Below are 21,535 nucleotides of genomic sequence, written 5' to 3'. Positions count from 1 at the left end.
CTGTCATTGCTTCACTAACTGTTGTTACAAGATGCTGTAAAAGCAAAGAAAAACAAGATACTTGTTAAACTGATGATTTTTGGTATCTAATAACTTACTGGAACACTCACTATCAGAAAATACTGTTTATTCATAGGAATTTTCTTGTTTGCTGCAGTATTGCAACACAGCCATTTTCTCCTGACTGCCTTCTGTCAATGCAGTAATATGTTATTATGTGTGTACTGAGGGGAAAATAGGATCATAAGAAATTTCTGTTTGAAGAAGTCTTTCATATATTTTTGCACATCATCACTGTGCTATTTTCAGAATAAAATAAAGAAATAAATTATTTAAGAGGCTAACTTAACCTAGATTTTTCTTGGTCTACAGTGTCAGAAAAATAAGGAGGCTCTGCTTCTCCAGTTAAGAAGATATTTAATGTCCTTGGTAGCATTTAAAAGTAAACATCCCACAATTGATAACTGATACACCAATCACAGGCCTAAACCTTGGAATTTGAATTTTATTCATGTTCAGTGTTAAATTGCAAAGTGGTATTTTTTCATAAAGGGGCTGGATTTTTTTCTGTACTTATCCAGGTTGCAAAAGCGATCCATTCAGAAATCTCCAAATGCATGGATAGACTGGGAAGAGAGGACACTGCACTGTATTTGTAAAGCAGGTTACCTATCCCTAATGGAAGTTGAGGCTGACACTTGATATTGATCCTTCAGGCCCTCAGTTTCAGTAGCTGATACTGAGCTAGTGCTGATTTTTAAAAATGCTCAACATTTGACTTGTAACTAAAGGCAGCATGATAGAGATGGCCTGAGGTAAACCTGGTGGAACAGTAGCAATGGATTGCTGCTGTGCCTCCTGCAGAAATCATGCTTTGGTCCCTTTCAGTTAGATGTGAAGTTTGGTTAACACTTCTACTACAGGCTTCACACTAATCTTACAGGCTAAAGACATTACTGTCAGAGTGGCCTCTCTGGTGATACAGCAAGATGCCGGGGTTATGTTGTGGACATCTCAAAACTGATTCCAGTCTACTTTTCACTATTTTTTTTTCCACATTAACAGCCCAAAGATGACTCTAGTAGCAGTGTCTGAGCTTTTTTGAAAGAGTATTTGTAACTCTCCAAGTGGTTTAAACCTCAGATTTTGAATTTGCTATGTTATAATTTTTCATCTTATTCCTTCTGTATACAGAAAGGCAGTACATTATGTCATGTACTTAGAATGGGATAGCTGACTTTAGCCTGAGTTACTCTTGTCTTTTATTAGGGTAGCACAGATCAGAATATAATGCAGTTGTTCATAGAAGAAACAAACAAACTCCCCCTCCCCCAAAGCATAATCTTGCTAAAGAGAGACAACTAAAAATGCACAGCCAAGGAACCAAATTTGCCATGAACTTGTTAACTTACTGAGCTTTTTCATGCAGTCACGAAGCCTGGTTTCTAAATTCACTACACGCTGGTGTAGTTCCTCATAGTCATAAGCACCAATTTCTTCCTGAATCCCAGTGAGCACAGTAGACAGATTCCTAATTTCCTCCTTGAACTGTGTGATCAACTTGGCATCAGTTTTGTATTGTTCCAGAACTGGTATCAGTGGCAGGAGCTCATCCATCTTTTCTTTCAACTCCTGTTAAAGGCAATCACATGTGCATTAGAGAAGTTTAAAGGAGTTTGATCCTCTAGTTTTCTTTAATGTCAAATTTATGCCTGATTATTAAAACAACTTGAAAATGATTATTTTAGTTACAGATCTATTATTAGTCTACTGTGAGTCTCAGACACCTCAGAGTTAATGGTGATAAGCTGTAGATTAAATGCATGAGAGAATAGTCCTTCTATTGAAAGTAGAGTTACTTCCAAATGATCTGAACCAAACCGACTGACTTTCCATCTAGAGGATATGAACAACCCCTAAGTGTGTCTTTCATCAGAAGATGAATAGGCCTGAATGCACAGTACTGTTCAAGATCAAACCTGGTTTACAGAGCTGTCATACATACTTGTTGAGCTCGTAATCTCTGTTTCATTCCCCACAAGTACTAAACTCTTTGTTTTTCTCAATGTCTTTTGAAAAGTGTTTATGCTTGCTCCAGCCACAAGGATATCTAATTTTTTCTTCTGAAGTAAAAATCTATGGTTCTCAGCTGTGATTTGTACTTGTCAACCAGCTGTATCACTAAATGCTTTTGAACTTGCTCAGTTGACATCTCTTCTGGACTATCACCAAAGATTTATTTGTACATTTGTACACTATTTGTACATATATATATTTGTACATTATATATGCCATGCGCAGTTGTTGTTGCATTGCCATTCCTATTCTTAAACACAGACTGAAGAAAATAAGGCTCCATCTTGAAATCTCAGGTTGCCCTTTTCTCGGATTTTTTTTGAGACTCATACTTTGAGAATTTGTCTTAATTTGTAGCATATATTGGTTGCCCATCTTTAATTTTTAAAAACACTAATTTTAAATTTAAACCAATTATTTGAAGTTGTTTTTGTTACTATTCTGTTGAAAACCTCAAAAAATCCTTGCAGTCAAAATATTTTGTTTTACTGAAACGTAGCAGACATGTAATATATATAAATATAATATATGGATTTCAGAGTATTCTGTTGATTCTGTTCTCAAGGGGTCTTCCAATTACATTATGTCAGCAGTTACCAAAATGGACACAAAGAAATGAAGTCCTTTTGTTTACAGTTAAAACTATTTTTATTTGGCTGTTTTTATTAAAATCTTGACCTAAACCTACTTCATGCCTGTTAAAATGAATAGTAATTTTTACCTTGATGACAAAGGAAGTAGGCTTTGTGACAGAGAAAGAATAGCTCCAGAAGCTACTTCATCATGAAGTTATGAACTTAGGCTTCAGTTCTTTGGGACAGTGAACAGCCAAAAACCACAGGTAAGCCGTAATGGGAAAAAATGCAAAGCTTGTAAAAACTCAGGAGGATAAAATGTGTTTGAATTAGTGAAGGTAATGTAGTCCTGGCAGGATTTATACCAGAAGGTACCTGCTGCCCTGCATAAAGTGAAGTATGGGCTGACTGTATGCTCAAGTGTGATCTGCACCAAATTTGTACTCCTTGGTTCTGGTCAGCATAAAAACACAGATTTACAATATCTCACGTCAGTAAATCATATAAAGTTCATTCTAGTATTTTCATGATAAAAAAAACAAAAAATAAAAAATTGGCTTCTGCTGACACTCCAGAGCTTGTTGCTGACACTCCAGAGCAATGAGTGGTACAAGAACAAATGTCTATTGCAACACAGATAGGTGGCAGATGTGTTCTGGCACTTTGTGGCAGTTCATATGAAGGGTTGTTATATCCAACATGATTTCTTTGTCTCAGGAAAGATAAAGCATTGGAATTTTAATAGACTAAATTTCAGAACAGCATATTGTATTATTTTGACCTTTTAAATTATTTTATAACTGGATTGGCTGGAACTCTGTTTTATACTCCTGGCAAACTGTCAAACTGAAGGTAAATGACTGGCCAGTAGAAATATTGAATATTTAAAAGGTTAGAGCACTGGAGTATTCTTCTACCTCTGACATTGTGTATCAGACATTCAAATTTTGATATTTTGTTCCCAAGGAAAACTAAAATGAGAATACAGCATATATAATGGAATTATGCAAATGTGTTATTATTGTAGCAATAAGGGATAAAAGGGAAAAAAGGTGAAGATGTTTCTTATTAATCAAAAACCTGGGAGTATGTGCTCAAACATCTCTAAACTAAGAACAATGACATAATTTATAAAGCTTGGCATTCAGATCATTAGTGTACTTAATTCCTGATGTTATTAAGACCCACACAATATTCAGTGGCTCTGAAAAAACCCCTAGACCTCTTGGCTATATAAATATTTAGGTATCTAACTCTAGCACCAATTGGAAAATTAGGTTCATTTTATGTGAACTTTCAGAACCACTTCAAAAAATATATATTTGCTTAACATAATGTAATCCTCAGAATGTATTCTCTAGAACCTATTTTGTGGTCTCACAGTCCTGAAAGATCAATTTATCAGACTTGATATTTAAAGAACTTAAATATGCTCTTAAAATATTTTTCTCCTGAAGAGTTCTCTTCAGGAGAAAAAGGTAGCTTTTTCACAATACAAAATGCTACTTGTAGTATCTGCAGCTCTTCTTCCTCACAAAAGGATTAGCTTGTGGTTTTTGTTGTCATTAAAATTCAGTGAAAGTCTTTTTTTAATCACACAAATGTGACTGGGAGTGACTGCCCTCCTCCCCATCCCAAATTCAAAACAGCAGGCTTTCAGACATGAAATTAGATTTTAATTGTACTGGATAAAAATTACAATAAATGGATTTATTATAGCCTTTCTTCCCTTCCACTGCAGTAAATGTCATACAACACTATGAGCGCAGAACTCTACTTGTCTGCTATTAATTCCACTGGATCTCCCCCTTTAACATTGGAGCTTGAAAGAATATAAATTTCTCAGTATGGCATGCACATTGATACAGAAAGAACAGGAATCTATTTATAGTAATATTTCTTTAATGACTTAATAGTTCTTCCTATTACAATTAAATTGAACATATCAAAAGATTATTATCATAAAGGAAGATTTTGCTTTTCTTTTAAATGGCACTCTTGTAGGACTGGGACCTAGGCAGTCCATGCATTGCTACTTAGTACATTGTTTCCAGCAGACTTGAAAGTTACTGTAAAAATTGAACCTACTTGAAAGTGCTTTGTCATTAATGTCTTCCGATCATCTTCAATCTGTCGAAACTTGGCCTTCAGCCCCTTCATTTGCGTTTCCATTTTTAAAACATACTGGAAATCCCTCTGAGTCCGTAGATTTAAAACTTCAATAGATTGGGACATATTCTGAACCTGTTAAAGAAGAACACTCTCTAAATGCACTTTTTGTTGCTTTGTTTTTTTTCCTGGTTAAATGTCAGGCAATGTAACACATTTCAGTCAATTACCTGTGAGTCATTTCTACCACTGTAGTTGTACATTCCGTACCTGCATGATGGTACAAATATTGGGGAACAGGGCAAGACCTCAAAGCCATAAATTGTTTGAACTACTTAGAGGTAAAGAGAGAGAGATCCTTTAAGCATCATTTTCATTGGGCTCAGGAAATGCTTTCAGGCAATAGAGTCTACTTGAGACCTGTAGTAGATGTGGCTGTGGTTCAGAAGGTGCTCATACAGCATATATTCCTTCCAGGCACTTTGGGAGGGACAGGACTGAAATTTGGAGATTTAGCTCAGTATGAGGAGCATGACTTTCATAGTTAGTAAGCATTTATAGTATCATTCAATATAAAGCATACACAAGACTACCCAGAGATAAGCTGGGGTGTGTCAGTCACCACAGAAGTGTTTCCTCATAATTCTGTAAATAAATGTAAATTTAGAAATTTTATTCAAATGTCTCAGTGGTAGAAATCCACAATTTATTTTTTTTTTTTTTTAAAGATGAAAAGTAGTGAATGTTTAGGTAATTTTTGTAGAGCAAATGACTTTGTAGCTGTAGTGAGGTCTTTCACCACAGTGATGCAACAGTTACTGTTGCCCAGAGTAAATGATACATGCTTCTAAAAGTTTCTGTTATGAAGGCAATGCTTTTATCAGCCATAAAAATGACATGTTTTCCAAGTGCTATTATTCTATTTGAATAAGTGTTTTGTTTTCCTAAAACATGAGGAAACGAGACTGCTGTAAATGTATTAGGCACCTTACTAAGTTTTGGCTCAAACAAAACATACTGTACCTTCCTAAGAAAAGACAAACCCAGCAGTACCCCTGTGGTTTGCAAGAACATGCAATATTTGAATGGATATTCATGTTTGGAGCTAACTCATTATGATCTATAGAACGTATGGATTTAGAAACTACTCTTAAAAATAGTATACATTATTTATTGTACAGTTGCCATTAATAGTTCTGAATAAGGATTTTTAATGAAAAAAGCAGAGGTTTCTTTTTTTTTTTTTTTGTTTTTTTTGCTATCCAATTGTTGAAAGCAGGCAAATAAAGTCCTTTGGGTGCTGGAAGAACTTCCCATTTGGCAGAAGACACATTCACATAGAGGCTCTAATTAAAGGACTGTATGGACTCAGGGAAGTACTAATACAATAATACATATCCATGATTGCCACAGTCCTGATCATAAGACAATAGCTTTTAAAGGCTGATGGTTTAGGTTAATTTCTGTGGCAGCTCAAAAATTATGTTGTGATCTTAACATATCCCTCCAGTCTCCACCTCAGAAGAAAGATGTATGTTTGTTTTGTTTTTTGCAGTAATATTTTAGTATTTGGGGAATATGCTGGAGCAAAGACTGAAGTTCCTTTCTTAAGCAAACAAGCAACATGAGAGGAGGCAGCTCCTTTTCCCTCTGCTGGTCCACCAATGTCCTCTCCATCTATCTCATGTTCTGGACTCTGCCAACTTGAAAAGTGGTCTCTTCTGAAGTTCATGGAAGCACAGAGAACAAAAAATCTCTGGGGATCTGGCACTATATTAACACTGGAATGATTTTTCTATAGCTAGAAAAATGCTAAAAATTGTGTGCTAAAAATGCATTTTAAAGTCTACATTTTATATTGATTTTTTGCTGCTGTTCAAACACTCTCTCAGACCTTAGGTTTTGTACCACTGGCTATGATACAGTGATTATAACCTTGGTTACTTATACAGGGAGTGCAGGATGTTTGTGTTTTCATAGTTGCAGCATTTTTTCTGTTGATGCAAAACAAGACCATACATGCAATAGTGGATAATACTGGAACTAAGAATTGGGTTGTTGGGGAAAATTTGCACCACCAGAAAATGAATAAATAAACTTGAGGAAAAGAAACAGTGAAAAGATTAGAACTGTTTATGTCCTGCAGAGTTTGCTTTCAAGATGCTGTGGTGTCTCTCTCATTATTTTTTGATAAGAGGCAAGAAATGACCTTCAGGAGTCTCATATGATCGATGCAGAAGCTGTAGTTTAAATCCCACAGCACTGAGCTAGTTTGAGGTGGGATTTGTAACTGGTTTTACACAGAAAAATCTGTCCTGTTGTATGTAAGAAAGAATTTGTGAAGGGTGACAAAGAGAGAATATGCAACCTGGGTTGGGAAAGGTGTGGTGTAAGGAAAACAGATAAATAAATAGAGATGAAAACACAGGTAGGGGATATACCCTGAAGAGCAGTTTTTATCAGGTAACTCTTCATTAGTTCATTATGTATTAACTGAGAGGGAAAGCAGTAGATTTCCATGGGAAGTTTAATAAGCAAGAGGAGGAATTTTTTTGGGAAGACTTACCTTCTCTAGTAGCTGTCTGAGCTGCCTGCTTTTGGCATCTCTCGAACATAGGTTTTGTTCAGGTGCAACAACAGTGCAAATGCAACGGCCATCAGGATCCTGGGCTGAACTATAAACTTGCCATCCTTCCTTGGGGCTAATCTGAGTCTGTAACAACAAAATAATAACAATCAAAGGAGCTGAATTGATTTTTATTGTTTGAAACAAACACTGCAGCAGAATATTTTTATTTTTGCAGTAAATGTCTGCAATGAGGTTCCTACTAGTCAACAATTATTACTCTTAACTAATTTGTTTGGTAGTTTCCCAGTTTTGCCATATCTCACACCTTTGCAATAGTTCACTAGAAGAGTTTAGCACACACAGTTTCCAGGGCAGATGAGAATCTGCTTGTGATTCAGCACAAACCAGGTGATTTAATTCTTTGCAGTTTTTCATCAGCACAGAACAAACATGTCCTTTCAGCCTGGATGACTTTTACTTTAGACTAATGGAAACAACAAAGACAGGAAAGAACAAACATATGAGCCTGGGGAGAGTGCAGGGTGTGAGTCATGGGTGGGAACTGACTCAGCAGCAGTTTGGATGTGGGGGTCAGGTTGCTCTTGAAGCTGTGCCACGCAGGAACTGTTCTCCGTGGGCTTCCACTGCACTCAGCCAAGGGAACAGGGTGGGATGGAAAAGTGTCTGGTCAGCCAGGGGAATGGGGCTCATGGCAAGTGAGCCACAGGGAGTTTAAGACAATGCATGTCCTTCACTGGGACAGCAGAAATCTGGAAATTCTTAACCTGTTCTTTTTTACAGCAACCATGACTAAGAAAGGCAGGCAAACAAACAAAAAAAAAAAAAAAAAATCACATTTGTTTGCAGAGCAGGGTAACACTGAACTGCATTTAATGTTTGTGTGGGATTCGGTTTCTCTTTAATGGGATGTACAGAACCAGTGTAGGAGTGACAGGAAACAATGTAATGAGATGATTGAAAGAATTCAGGTGATGGAACTTAATAGATACAAGAAGCAGTTTTTGAACTTTCTTTTTAAACTGTAATTTAAAGTTAATATTGTGCTTTATTCTTTCCTAAGTTTGTACTTAGTGATGAATTTCATAGTACAGATGCTAGTAATTTTGGTCTGGACACAGAATCAGTTGCTATTTATACTATAAAATTGTACTCAGTGGCAGCAGAGAAAGTGATTATTTAAACTCAGAAGCTTTGATATTGACACTTTCCTGGCAGCTTAGTGCAGGAGTTGCAGAGTTCCTCGTCTCTGAAGAGGTGCCAGCATCTCTGTTGACTGAGGTAAGAAAAGAGCACAGGCTTTTCACAACAGTGACTCCTCTGAAAAAGTCATTAAAGATGGCAGTGACCTTCTACTGCAAAGTTAATAGAAAAATCAAAATTGTGCTACTACCATGTTTTGCAAGGAAAAGCAAAGTGCTAGCATGTAGATGACTTGAAGGAATGAGGGAACTTGGCCTGATGAGCTTTGAGAAGAGATGACTGAGGGGACCTCATCAATGTCTGTATCTGCAGGGAGGTGTCAGAGGATGCACCAGGCTCTGCTTGGTGGTGCTGAGCAACAGGACAGGGGCAATGGGCATGAACTGAGGCACAGGAAGCTCCACCTGAATATGAGGAAGAACTTCTTTCCTGTGCAGCTGACCATGCACTGGAACAGATTGACCAGAGAGGGTGTGGAATCTCCCTGACTGGATATTCCAGAATCATCTGACACAATCCTGTGCCATGTGCTCTAGGATCATTTGAGCAGGGAGGTTGGACCAGATGACCCAATGTGGTCCCTTCCATTCATACCCATTCTCTCTCACCTGTAAAAAAGATGAGATGCCTTAGGTTTTTCTAGAAAGGCAGAACCAGTGTTCTGCTAAATTATACTGCTTCTATGGCATTCTCTGCACCTTAATTTTTAGGGCAAATGGAATTTAGCTTAAGACATGGAGAACAATAAAAATGAAATGAAATTACATCTGTAGAGACAATTTAAATAGGTTTTGAGAAGCTACTAAAATTGCAAGCTTTAACAAGTAAAGCCTTTCAAGACTGTAACCCTTGAAAAGTGTAAGCTTTATTTACCCCAGTAGTTTCTGTTTGTAGAACTTAGGGCCAAACAGTGTGGTCATGTAACAGCAAGGAAACTAAATTTTTTGTGGAAGTTCAGGAACATGTTCAGGAACCCAGAGCTTCTGATTATAATTCCTTTAGTAATTAATATAAGTTCATGAAAAATTATTGTATTTGTGCCTTATGCCTGCTACATTTAGACTGTGGGCAACTGTTTTCACTGGATTCAAGTAAGTTTTCTAAAGTGGACAATATATGAAACAGCAGGATGATGCAGTTAGTAGTAAAGCTGTATAATCCTATCTGAGTTATCAAAGGTAGTTATTTAGGCCAGAGAGATTATAAGTATCTTTCTAGGCTTTATCTAAGGAAATAAAAAACACTGTAATGATTAACTTAGCAGATATTCTCTTATGGTGTCTAAAACACATCTGATTAAAAAAGGTAACTTCTGTTTGAGAAAATATTTCTCACAGAGAGAGAGATTGGTTAACCAAGAGCATGGTTACTGACTGCCCATGAATAAATAAGCACCCACATAGTACCAAAATGTAGGCTAAAGTTCTATGAATTTTTCTGTGATTCCCTCTATTTGGAATTTTAGGAGATGGGTAATGTGAGTGCTGGCAGAGAAAAACATGCATGCATGTGTGCAAAGGTGCACTTTGCTTTATTTTTCTGTTATTGTTTTAGCTTGACATTTAATACCTACTTCAAGCAGAAACTGCTGTGCAGAAAAAGAGCTAGAAGTCATCAAAACCTTCCAGAAGCTACTGCATCAACTTTTCAAATGCAGGCTTACTGCTGACAGGCCTTAGTAAACAAGCAAGAAAAGAAATAACAAGTGGAAAACAACAATAATAAGTTTTGCTGTAACAATAATAAATTTTCTTGAAAATGTGGGTAAAACAGAGAAGTCCCTATAAAGCCCAATATTAACCATTGCCATGGCAGGCTGTTGTATTAAATACTGATTTAACTTCTCAAAGATTTATTTTTTCTCTTGCACTTTTATACATTCTGATAAAACTGTTACAGCTACCTCTGTTGTTACTATAGTGACAGGTCAAATGACAGTACCTTACTTAGGATGTTTGCTTCAACAGTATTTTCTGGTTTGTCTTGAAAATTCAGCTGTGGTACTGAAACTCAGGAGACCCTTTACCTGACCCCACATCCCTGTACAGCTCTTCCAGCTGAAGGGAGGAATCTGGGAGGGTTTGTTCATTTTTCACATTGTACAATATACACAATTTATGAGCTGTGTATGTGTTAGGAGAGAAATTCTGGAGAAGTGCTCATGCTGCAGAGTTCACTGGAGAAGCTGCCCATGGGGAACTCTGGATGGCAGCCAAAAATCATTCAGTGATGACCCTGGTATTACTGAGCACTTGGGGCATAAAGTCTTGCAACCAACATCTAACTTTAAGAAAGGTACCAGATTTTTGGTGCTTGGTTTTGTGCAAAAAGAACCATACATGATTGAAATTCATATTTTCTTTATTTGACAGATGTTGCCAAGCTCAGATAATCAAATTTTTATGATCACTTTCCTCGCTCTACTGGTACTCCTGCTACCCTTATCAAAACAAAAAATATGCACATAGCTCAACTTAATGAGTGAAAAGAGCATTCTTGAAATAATATTTAGAAGGCATTTCTATCAGCAATGCCCTGTTGTAGCCAAGGGGAGCATGACAGTTTTGTACTACTTGGAATCTGAACATATCAGTATAAACACATATATTTGTGTATAAATATATATTTATATAGATTTATATATATCATAATAACTAATGTGCATCTTGTACTTACTCAGCTGCAACTTTAAACTTGGATGTAAATGTCATAGGGAATTTATAATATACAGCCACAAGAACTAGCAATATATACTGTAAGTCACTGAGACAAAATTACTTGTAAGGAAAATAAAATAGAGCTTTTCTTTGTATTCTCATCTTGCTGCTCTAAAACATGACATTTTTCTTATAATTAATTTTGAAGTAGTAATATTTATAGACTAAATACAGTGATTTTCTGCAGTAGTATTTTTCCAGCATGCATATATTCAATTATTACATTGTTGGTTAGTAAATGCATAATTTTTAGTTAAAAAATTCTGAGCTTTGAGAATGGTGAACTACTATACAAATAGTTAAATTTATATTTTACATAACCTATTATTATGTAAACAACTGATTGCAGTTGCACAAAAAGATCCACAGTGTGTTTTACTAAGAGTGTTTTACTAAGCATTTAGGAAAATTATGTTCTAATTTAATTCATGAATACCAGGATAGGGTTCCCTCTCATCCTATTGAAGTGTTACTTGACTTTTTAGGCTTCTCATGAGTTCATATCTGTTCACAGCTTTCCTGTATGTTTTTATTAACTGAGGCTGCTGATATTAGTGTCAATGATACAAAGTGATATTTCTGTAATTTGTGTTATTCCCATTATGAGCCTTTAAAAATTTCTGGTATCTAACCTCCTAGTACCAGGAGGTTTAGTACCATAAAATGTTATTTTATTTCTAACAACTATTTATTTGTTTAACTGCATTCCAATAAAGAAAAATAGGGAGGAATCAGACCCTTTGCATATTGTAGTGAATAGTTACTAGGTAACATTATCCAATTTTCAAAAAGAAAGCTAGTGCCAGATATAATTTTTCTAGACAACACAATGCATTTTCCTAGAGCAGTAAAGATAGGAAGAACAGGCTAGACAAACAAAAAGAAATTGCTGTACTCTTTTTAGTATTTCATGCTCAAGATAAAGGCATTTGTTCTCACATCTTTAATGATACTATTTTGAAACCTTCCCTTTCATAGTAAGACCACAACATGCCCACCAGTGTGCAGTTTTATGATGCCCAAAAAGAAGCATGCATTAAGAGATGATAGGAAGATTAGTAGCTAAAAAAGAGATTAACGAAGAGGCAACAAACTACCACTTTTGCTGCCACTTAAACACTAATTCAGCATTAAGATGGCTTGCAACATATAACAGCTACTTACTAGAGTATCTGAAGTGGTTATTCTTGTGGTATTTAGTCCTACCAGAGAAGGGAGAGTTTGGGACATCCAGTTAGAGATCATTGCCATGGTACTAAGAACAGCACCAAGCTTCAGCAGCGGAGGACTCATTTCTGTGGAGCTAATGAGTTTTCATAGTGAGTGATTATCATCCCAGTGCAGGCTGGCAGTGAGAGGCGTGACTGCAGCACACAACATGCACAGCATGAAAGGAGATCAAGCTACCCAGATTTAATCATCCATTAAAAACATTCATATCCTCATTTGCCCTCTTTCTGCTCTCACTAACAAATAGTTACGACTGTCTTATGCTGACCACTAAATAAACAATCCTTTCTATGCTAATAGTCATTGCAGTTTCCAGTGGGAGATGGCTGGGTGAATTATCTCTTTATAGGTGCTAGACAGTCAATTAGCCCTTAATTAGTTCAGTCCAGGCACAGCAGTGTGTTCCTGTCTGAAATGCAAAAGCCTGAGCACAAATAACCCCCCACTCCTCATCAGTGCTTTGGCAGAAATATGCCCAAGTCTGTTTGTAAATATGGTTCTGTACTTGCTCACGAGGAAGGGGCAGAACTATCAGCCTGCTCATCAAAGCAAGAACTTTTCTGGACCTCCTGTGGTTTGCTGATCTCTCATAAATGACAAACATCAGTGACTTTATTATTGACAGTTTGTTATTAAGATCTTTACTGTTCATAAAAGAACATTGAGGCTGTGAAGAGTCACATTTCTCAGTGTTGTTAGTTTACATGTTTTTGTACCAAGACTTATTGCATTACTTCCAGGGTTGGCAGACTCACTATGTCTTCATTGGTGCTTGGATGTGAGCAGAAGATAAATTTGGGATCGCATATTTTGAGACTCCTTTTGGCTTTGCTGTTAAATCTTCTGGTCCCTAGTGCTGTAGAATGAGCTGCAGGTTCTGTTGCAATGTATCTTACTCATATATTGAGTGTAGTGGGAGAAAGAAATGCAGAAAAAACAGTCTAGAAATCATTGTGCCATAGGGGCAGTTTTACTTTTTAAGAATTATTTGTAAAAGAAGTGCTGAGTGAGGACTTCTAATGGCAGTTATTTAAGAGAAAACTCACATAAAGTTTTCTGAGACAGGCTACTGCATTTTCCCCAGGGCAGTTATGGATTTAGTTTCTGAATTTGCTTCAAAAAAGCAAATTACTTTTTCTTAAGGACTTTTGGCAGTTCTACGAAGGAACTCTGCATGCAGTGTAACTGAAGGGATGTATATTTATGTGTGTGTGTGTCATCACTGATATATTTATTAAAGCTACTGTAACTCTGCAAACAGATTTTCAGATACTCAGAGCTTGTACACCCATTCAGGCTAGATATTTCTCTTTCAGTATCCATTCAGAATGATTTCCATAAATCTCTGCAGTTTAAGGAAGACACTTGTTTTTTAAAAAAGAAATTAAAAAACCCATTGAGAGCTATTATATAAACTTAAGGAGTCACCCAGCAACAGAAAATAGAAAACCTGTGTATCCAGTTGTTAACTATCTTGTGGTAGTTACACAGTAAGGTGAGCTGTGAAATGTTTATAATACTCAAAAAATTAATTCACTGAAAAGATATCTCAAGACAGTGGAAGTATGAGTTTGCTTATGTACAGCTTCTGCACAGGAAAATAAGCTTTTTTCTAGTTTCCCTGTATATATAAGCATTGCAGTAAAATACCTAAATATGCAAATAATTCATTACTAAATATATCTTGGTTTTATTTACCTGTAGCATACTGACTGCATACAGTGGTTTGCCTGCTTTCTGACTTATTTCAAATACTTTTTCCAAAAGTCTTGGAACAAACTAACAGACAAGAGCTGTTCTCTGCAGAGAACTAGAATTGCTTTGAAACTATTAACTTATAGTTGCTGATATCTGAAGAAAACATGATTTTTTTTTTTTTTTCTGGTTTACAAGAAAAGTATCCCAGTGAAATAAAAACTGCACTGGATCAGTCTCCCTGATCCATTTAGTTCCTTTGACTAAAATGGGCAGCTATAGGTGCTTACAAGAGGAGTGTAAGAACAGAACAGAGGCACAGTAATACATTCCTTAGTGTAATCTTCCAGCAAACTGATACTGACTGGGCCAGAAGATGCAAATTTGTGTTCATGATGCTTTCTTCTGAATTTATCAAGTAGTTTTTAAAGTCATCTGTACTTTCAGGAGGCACAACATTCACCTGCATGGAGTTCCACAACTGAATGATGCCTTTGTGAAAAATGTTATTGCTAGAAGTTGTGCACAGATCACAGATTTGAGAAATGCTATGTGCTCACAGCTATTTTACTCAGAGTATTTTGTGTTTCAGGAGATAAAGTTATATAAGCTTGGATTGCTGATGGTGGTCATTATGTACATTTCTCTGTAGACAGTCCCTGTGGTCCATTCTTGATATGGTGATTTTGAGACTGAGAGGTGAGTCAGGCCTTTACCTCAGTTTGGTAGGTGGAGGCATTTGAACCTTTCCCTGTGGAGAAACCTCCCTTCTGTGGAGAGCGGCTCAAAGCTGTCCCCTGAACAGATGTCCAACTGAACTGTCCAGACTGACATCAAAAGTGATGCTTTTTGCTAAACCGTCACATTTCATTGGCAATTTGTCAATTTCCCAAGGACCTGCACTGATTACTTCCAATATGGATTAGGTAACATTTGATAATGTTGGATAATTTTCCAGTTTTATTAGATTCTCCCGAAGTGTGTCAGCATCTATCTAGACCTAATATGAAAAAAGGTTTTAATTCATCAGTTTTATCACCTTTTTTTCTTGTTCTCTTTCAGAAGTTTAATAAGCACACTAATTACCTCAATTCCAAGACATTTCCTGAATGTAATGATAGAATTTTGATTTACCACACTGAATTGAAGCTTTTGACATTTTTGGTATTCTTCTCTTTAACATTTGCTGTTTCACAGAACAACGTAGTTGTTCTCCTCCTGAATTTTAACATCGGACAAAATACATTCAAAAGGCACTAAAAGACTTTTCTGATGCCCAGATTAAAAATTACTGCTAATTATCCTTCATCCAGGGTATTTTCAGCTCCTGGAAAGAATGCTGTTTGTCGAGTTATGATTATTCCTAACAGATGACATGCTCCTTGGTTCTTGTGACAGAATATTCATTAATGCAGTTTAGCACTTTATTTTCATCCAACTGGTTTAACTGTGAAAGTTTGCTGCCATGTGATTCCCAGTATTGCTGCTGGACACACCTTTCCAGAACTCAGCAGGAGGTGATCCTCTATTCCCCTAGACTGGTTATGTAATTTAACATTACCAGAGCACTGGCATCCCCGTGGTGCTGAAGTCAGATCTGCTGTAGCAGCACAGGGGCTTTAAAGGCTCTTTGTGCTGCAGTGCAGGGATGAGGGCAGCTTGGACAAGTGTCTGGAGCCCAGGGGCTGCAGGAGTGAGCATCGCCCTGGGAAGCTGAAAACCCTTTCTTTTAGGGCTGCAAATACATGGCAGCTGCATCCTGGGCTGCTGCAGATGGAAGTGTGCTTACACAGGCACAGCACGTGCTCTGTGGAATTGTCAATATCCTGTGTATCAGATATTTCCCTTTTTGTGCACCCTTTTGCCAAATATTGCTTCAGAGCACTACTGCAAAGAAGAAGTGATGGGAACACAGTGTTAAAAATGTTTCCCTCCTGAACAATGGAAATACTAAATGAAACTATATTTTGTTTTGTGTGAACTGTGTAAGTGTTCAAACCCTCTTTTTGTTATGGAAATAAAATGTTAAAATAATTTTAGCTGCATTTTACCATAAATAATTGGGTAAATTAAAATATAACAAGCAAAGAGTAGAAAATTTTTCTATCGTATCTGAGGTCACATATACAAAGATCACACCTGAAGCCAGAGAATAACTGAAGACTTATTGTTGTATTGTTAGGAAGTAGAAGCAAAACTTTATGACCATTTTAGCTCTGTATTTTCTATTTTGTTTTTTTTCTTAAGCTGCAATTTCACATTTCTGGTTTATGATTAACTGCTGTGAATTAGTCTTCTGAACAAAAGCTAGAATGCAACAGCAATTCTAAAATCTGTACAGTATTCTTTATTACTCTAAATTTCTGCTGGTAGGATAGCTTTTAGTTAACTTCTAAATCCAGTAAAAGCTGAATCTGTACAGAATAACTTCAGATGTAATATTTTGATCTTACATAAAAGTCTGCCAATCTGTAGCAATTTCAGTGTTGTTAATGTTATTGTATGCTAATCCTGTAATATTCAATTACAATATTACAAATTGCTAGGGTTATTAAAGATATTATTTAAGACCCTAATTTAATAAATAGTCTTAAGGCTCTCCTAGTCTCTGATATTTACTTTCACTTTGAGATCCTGTTACATTTTGATAGGGATTAAGTCTACTGAAAATGAGAATATATCCCAACATTATCTTATTACAACTGAGGTAGTACGATCTCTGTACTGTAAAAAATAATTAATATCTGTATTAGGAATAGAAACAGAAGAACTGTCCTGAGTCAGCAACATGTGAGAATATATCCAGCCATACACCCCAAAATTAATTTCCTCCTTACCAGAGGAAAATACTGAGTGTAAGAAAGAGGAAATAGTGAAGTTCAGCAGCAGTCACTTAACCCTGATATCAGCATATTTAATATATGTAAAACACAATGCTACCTTAAATAATTCTTATAATCCTAAATTGTGTTCATGGGTAAATGCTACCATGTAAACACCTGAAACCTTGCATTTTTTGTAGAAATGACTGCATATTCATGGCTCAGCTGGCTTAATTAGATTCCTTTGAAGCAGAACAAAATGAGGAATCTTAAATCTCAGGAAGTCTATATTTTGACAGGTTAGGTTTAGAAAGTAAGCTCAAAAAGAAAAGGCAAAGCTTACCTCACTGCACTGTTGTTTTACAGTGTATTCAGTTCTTTATCTTCATGTGATATATTGTGCTCAGTAGTACATTGGTTTAAAAAAATGCAGTACCTTAGTCATTAGTCATGTTCCTGAGCATGATTATTTATTCACATTAGGTTAATGCATGCACAAAGCAAAGTTCTCAGAACTGGAATGGCAAATAACATTCAGAGAGCTGCAGATGGACTGAGAAAGCACAGACTTGTGCCATCAGTTCAATTGCAGTTCTCTGAATTTAGAGAACTGTGCCTTCTTCATCTTACTCTGTTTTTGTTCAATAAAACCCTGTGGCTTTGCAGTGCTATTTGTGATAGCAATATCCAGGCTCTTTTAAGGGCAGTTTGAGAGGTATGTGCCCTTTCTAGAAACTCTCTTTTCACAGCTCATCTGTGCATATACAGTGACATTCTGCAGTCAGGTGTCTCCACTTAGGGAAGTATTGAGCAAGGGATTTTTAGTGTTGTCCATTACATGCTTCTGTACCAATGCTCTTGTGGTGGTGACCTTCCTGAAACAGTCTTAGCTATCTGCTTGTTCATTTTTCAGGCTTCAGGGAGCTTCTTTTGAATGAAGACATAGAAGAACATTTTCATGTTCTTCTCACACCTATTCTCTTGTGCTCTGCAAATCCCAAGTGTACAGAATAACAAAGTAGTGTCTCCACAGAAGAATTAGTTCATTATGAGAATTGACTGAAAGAGGAAGCAGGATGGGCAGCCTGATTTAGGCAAAATCTGCAGTTAATTGAAACAGCTGGGAAAAACCAATGGGTGGGGAAGGACTAAGTCCAATGAAAAGAAAAGCTTCTTCTGTTGATTTTCTGCCACTTTAATTTTGAATCAAATTTATATTGGGTACTCAATAAAACCTCATAAGCTTTTCTCTCTAATGTGTGATATGATGACAGATCTAATGGGAGAAAAAGCATATTTTCTAAAATACATGGAGACATCTATTTGGTAGATAATTACTAAATATTGTGCAGGCAGTCCTTTTTCCTTTAACAGAGGCTGGAAAACTGCATTTTAGAGGATTTTGGGATCCCTTATCTTGCTCTGAGCATCCACAGAATGGATGGCAGGGTGCAATGTTGAATGGTTCTGGGTCTGGAATTTGTTACAGTTTTGCTTTCCTTTGAAAATTGTATGGATTGGATATGAGAATTTATACAGAATTCCTCTTGGAGTAATTCTCATTCTTAACGTACAATTTTGGTTTTCCATCCTCAAAATACATATTATTCTGTTGAGGCTGGGTGAGGTAGGTGATCTGGCTTTCATTGAGAGTAAATTTTAAGAAATTAAAGGAGCTGAAACTGAAATTCTCCGTAAACTTATATATAATCCTGGAACTTGAGCCATGAAAATCAGTAAATTCCATTGTAATTTAATAAAATAAGTTGTTTCAGCTGGCTCTGACTGCAGCTAGATGTTTGAAAACAGGAACCTAAGCTACTTAGAGCCAAAGTGTATTTAGACTGTGAGAATGGGCAGTGTAACTGGCCCTTCCTCTGGTTAGTACAAGCTTACAGCTTTGCAGTCAGCATTTACAGACCCCTCAACTGGAGCTTGCCTGTGGACTGTCACATTTAATAGATAACAGTGTTGTTCAGTGCCTTTTAAAAATCTCCTTGAATCTTTGCAAGTGAGAAGACAGAAATGAAAGTGGAAAGGGTTTGCAAAATAAAATTTCCTGTCAAAGGGGAATTTTGTCTTTGGAAAAAGACTGGGTGGAGTGTGTCTGCACTTATAAATACAACAGGGTTAGGGTATGGGGTTGAATCCTGGCCCATAGCAAACTGCAGTGTTTGTTGGTGCCACACATCCTAATTACCTTTTCCTCTTATGCCTGGGCATGATTCAGTTAGGTGGCATGGACACAGATGCAGCATTTCAAGAGTGAAAGAGTAATTTTGCTGTGTGGAAAGGAGCTGTTCCTTAGAGTCCAGAAATCAGCTCATCTCCTTTTTATTTAGCAGCATGTATTTGCATTTAGCCAAGTGCTGTTTTTGAAACTGAGAGCAAAGGAACCATCTACTGTTTGATTTCAGCTGCATTCTGACAAGCAAGTCTTTGTTCTTTGTAAATTTACAGCTCTGCATTACAGAAATACTTGGCTATATTCTCCTGTATTTCCCCATGCAGATAACCGTCAAGACTGACTAATAAATAAAGTAAGGTGAGAAGGGTTATCCTGCTGACTTGCCCTTCATCCCACCATGTTTCCAAACATTCTTTTGGCAAGTCTCAAACTGTCACATCAAGCTGATACCCTTTTCTAACATCCCTGTCATATTCTCTGTAGAGATGAAATAGGGAAAAATTCTTCAGAAGTTTAAAGCTGAGCTTACTCCCAGAGGTCTGGCAACCTACAGGCTCTACAGTATTAACCAAGAGTTTATAGGTTTAACCAGCATGGCACTGATAATGGCATTTAAAGGCTGTAGCATCTTCCTGTTTGGATTTTCTAACAATGGTGGCATTAACAACATTTTCTTCTTGAGATATAAAGACCTTTTTCTGTAGGCAGAAAGTCTAAGAAGGAAAATTACATTTCTGTTCAGAAAGCACCACGTTTCCTGCAACATCTTCAAAGAACAAGATTTTGTGAATGTGTCTCATTTCAAGCAAATCCATTTTTAATGTATACTGCTTCTTGACACCATCCTGGAAGGCCTAGTTTACTCTTAAACAGGGATGAAAGCTTACAAGTATTGTGAATATTGAGAAAATTCCATGGGCAATCTTGCCTGCAAGACAAGAGATGTGTTAAATCCAAATGCTGTGGCCGAATTCCAATAGTTAGCTATGTTCTGTCTAGCAAAATGCTGCTTGCAGTTTCAGTTGGATAATTAATGTGTTCTTAGCACTGTATGGTGCTTTGAATACAATGAGCCATGTGCTGTGTTTCAGCTCAGTAAAACAGGCTGCATTTCAGCAGTGGGTAAAACAATGTACTTATATGCCACAAAGCATGATCCCAGATGATGTAAAATACTTTTATGTTTAAATAAGGGCACAGAAAGCAAACACTTGCTACTTTTTAAGGCTGTTTAATCCTGGAAGTTTCTGAACTGAATAATGCCGAGAAGAACTGAAGGTGTTTATTTGGGAAAGAATCAAAATTGTATTATTTGAAGAAAAATAATAGAGAATATACCATAAACCTTACTGAAATTATGACATACTGGTGTTTTTTGCTGCCTTTTCAATTTCCTATTTATGTTTTACAAAACAGAAATAGAAGTTTTAAATAATATGACACTTTAAGGGATTCAATTGCTCATTTCTATTAATCTTCCCCTTTACCCTGTATTTTTTCTTCTTTTACTGAAATAATTTAAATTGGTGTGTGACCCTGAGGGTTGAGTTAAATCCATCCTTGTAAGGAATGGGTGCTGCCTTCCATAGGACTGCTGAGAATGCTATTAGCAACTGCAGCTTCTCATGGATGAGGAGTTTGAGTGTCAAATTAGAAGGTCCCAGCCCCCTGTGAGCAAAAAGAGAAATATATTAAATTGGTGTCGTTGTCTGAAGGTAGTACTGTGGGAAATGCACTTCTGTAATGCACAGCAATGAACAATGCTGAATATAAATAAAACACCCCAAATATGTCCCAGATCTTCTGAAGATCAGTGTTCTAATCTCTCAAGCAGTAACAGTGGCTTGTATAAATACAGAAAAATTAAAAAATGTGTGGTTTAATCTTGGCTACCATTTCCCTGAAATGATAAAATGCCAATTTTCTAAGTTTTGATTTGGGTGATTGAGATTTCTGCATATGGGGGAGAAGCAAGATTGTAAAAGCCACTCTGAACATGAAAAGTTTACTACAACATTGTAAAACTCTTAGGAGGAAAGAAAAAGCTGCAGGAAGGAAGAGATGGGGGAAAAATGGCTCTGAAAAAACTGAGATATAATGGTGAGCTATTAGGGATTACTGGCTCTTTGCTCCTACCTTGTCACTTGAATATACCAAAAGAAAGATGCCTAAAAGACAATTCAAAGCACCTTTTAAAATAAATTTAGGATTTAAGCATGGGCACAGTGGCAGTTATGAGGAGTGTGCCCATCCTCAGCCTGGTCATTCTGTCACCTCAGGCACACTGCCTGCTGTGTGAAGGTTGAGATCCTTCCTTGAGAGTTAACAAAATC

The 21,535-nt window shown here is 36.7% G+C and overlaps 1 protein-coding gene across 2 annotated transcripts in view; it reads right to left on the bottom strand.

Annotated features, from left to right (window-relative positions):
- OLFM3 (olfactomedin 3) overlaps positions 1-21,535 on the bottom strand; it is a 54,768-nt gene that overhangs the window by 8,733 nt on the left and 24,500 nt on the right. The window contains exons 1-4 of one of the 2 annotated variants that reach the window (XM_088060654.1): positions 12,408-12,560; positions 7,327-7,467; positions 4,740-4,895; positions 1,413-1,632 (exon numbers count right to left, since the gene is read on the bottom strand). In XM_088060654.1, the coding sequence (XP_087916780.1) occupies positions 1,413-1,632; positions 4,740-4,895; positions 7,327-7,467; positions 12,408-12,560 (670 nt within the window). Of the gene's footprint in view, positions 1-1,412; positions 1,633-4,739; positions 4,896-7,326; positions 7,474-12,407; positions 12,561-21,535 lie in introns of those variants that run through there. The other variant, XM_005520935.2, reaches the window with a different exon arrangement.

The sequence above is a fragment of the Pseudopodoces humilis genome, chromosome 10 (assembly GCF_049639895.1).
Source record: "Pseudopodoces humilis isolate 2021_Gansu_Grassland_sample_001 chromosome 10, ASM4963989v1, whole genome shotgun sequence".
In the NCBI taxonomy this organism is placed as follows: domain Eukaryota; kingdom Metazoa; phylum Chordata; class Aves; order Passeriformes; family Paridae; genus Pseudopodoces; species Pseudopodoces humilis.
The sequence above is the reverse complement of the archived record's forward strand: the minus strand, read 5'-3'. Positions and strand labels throughout refer to the sequence as shown.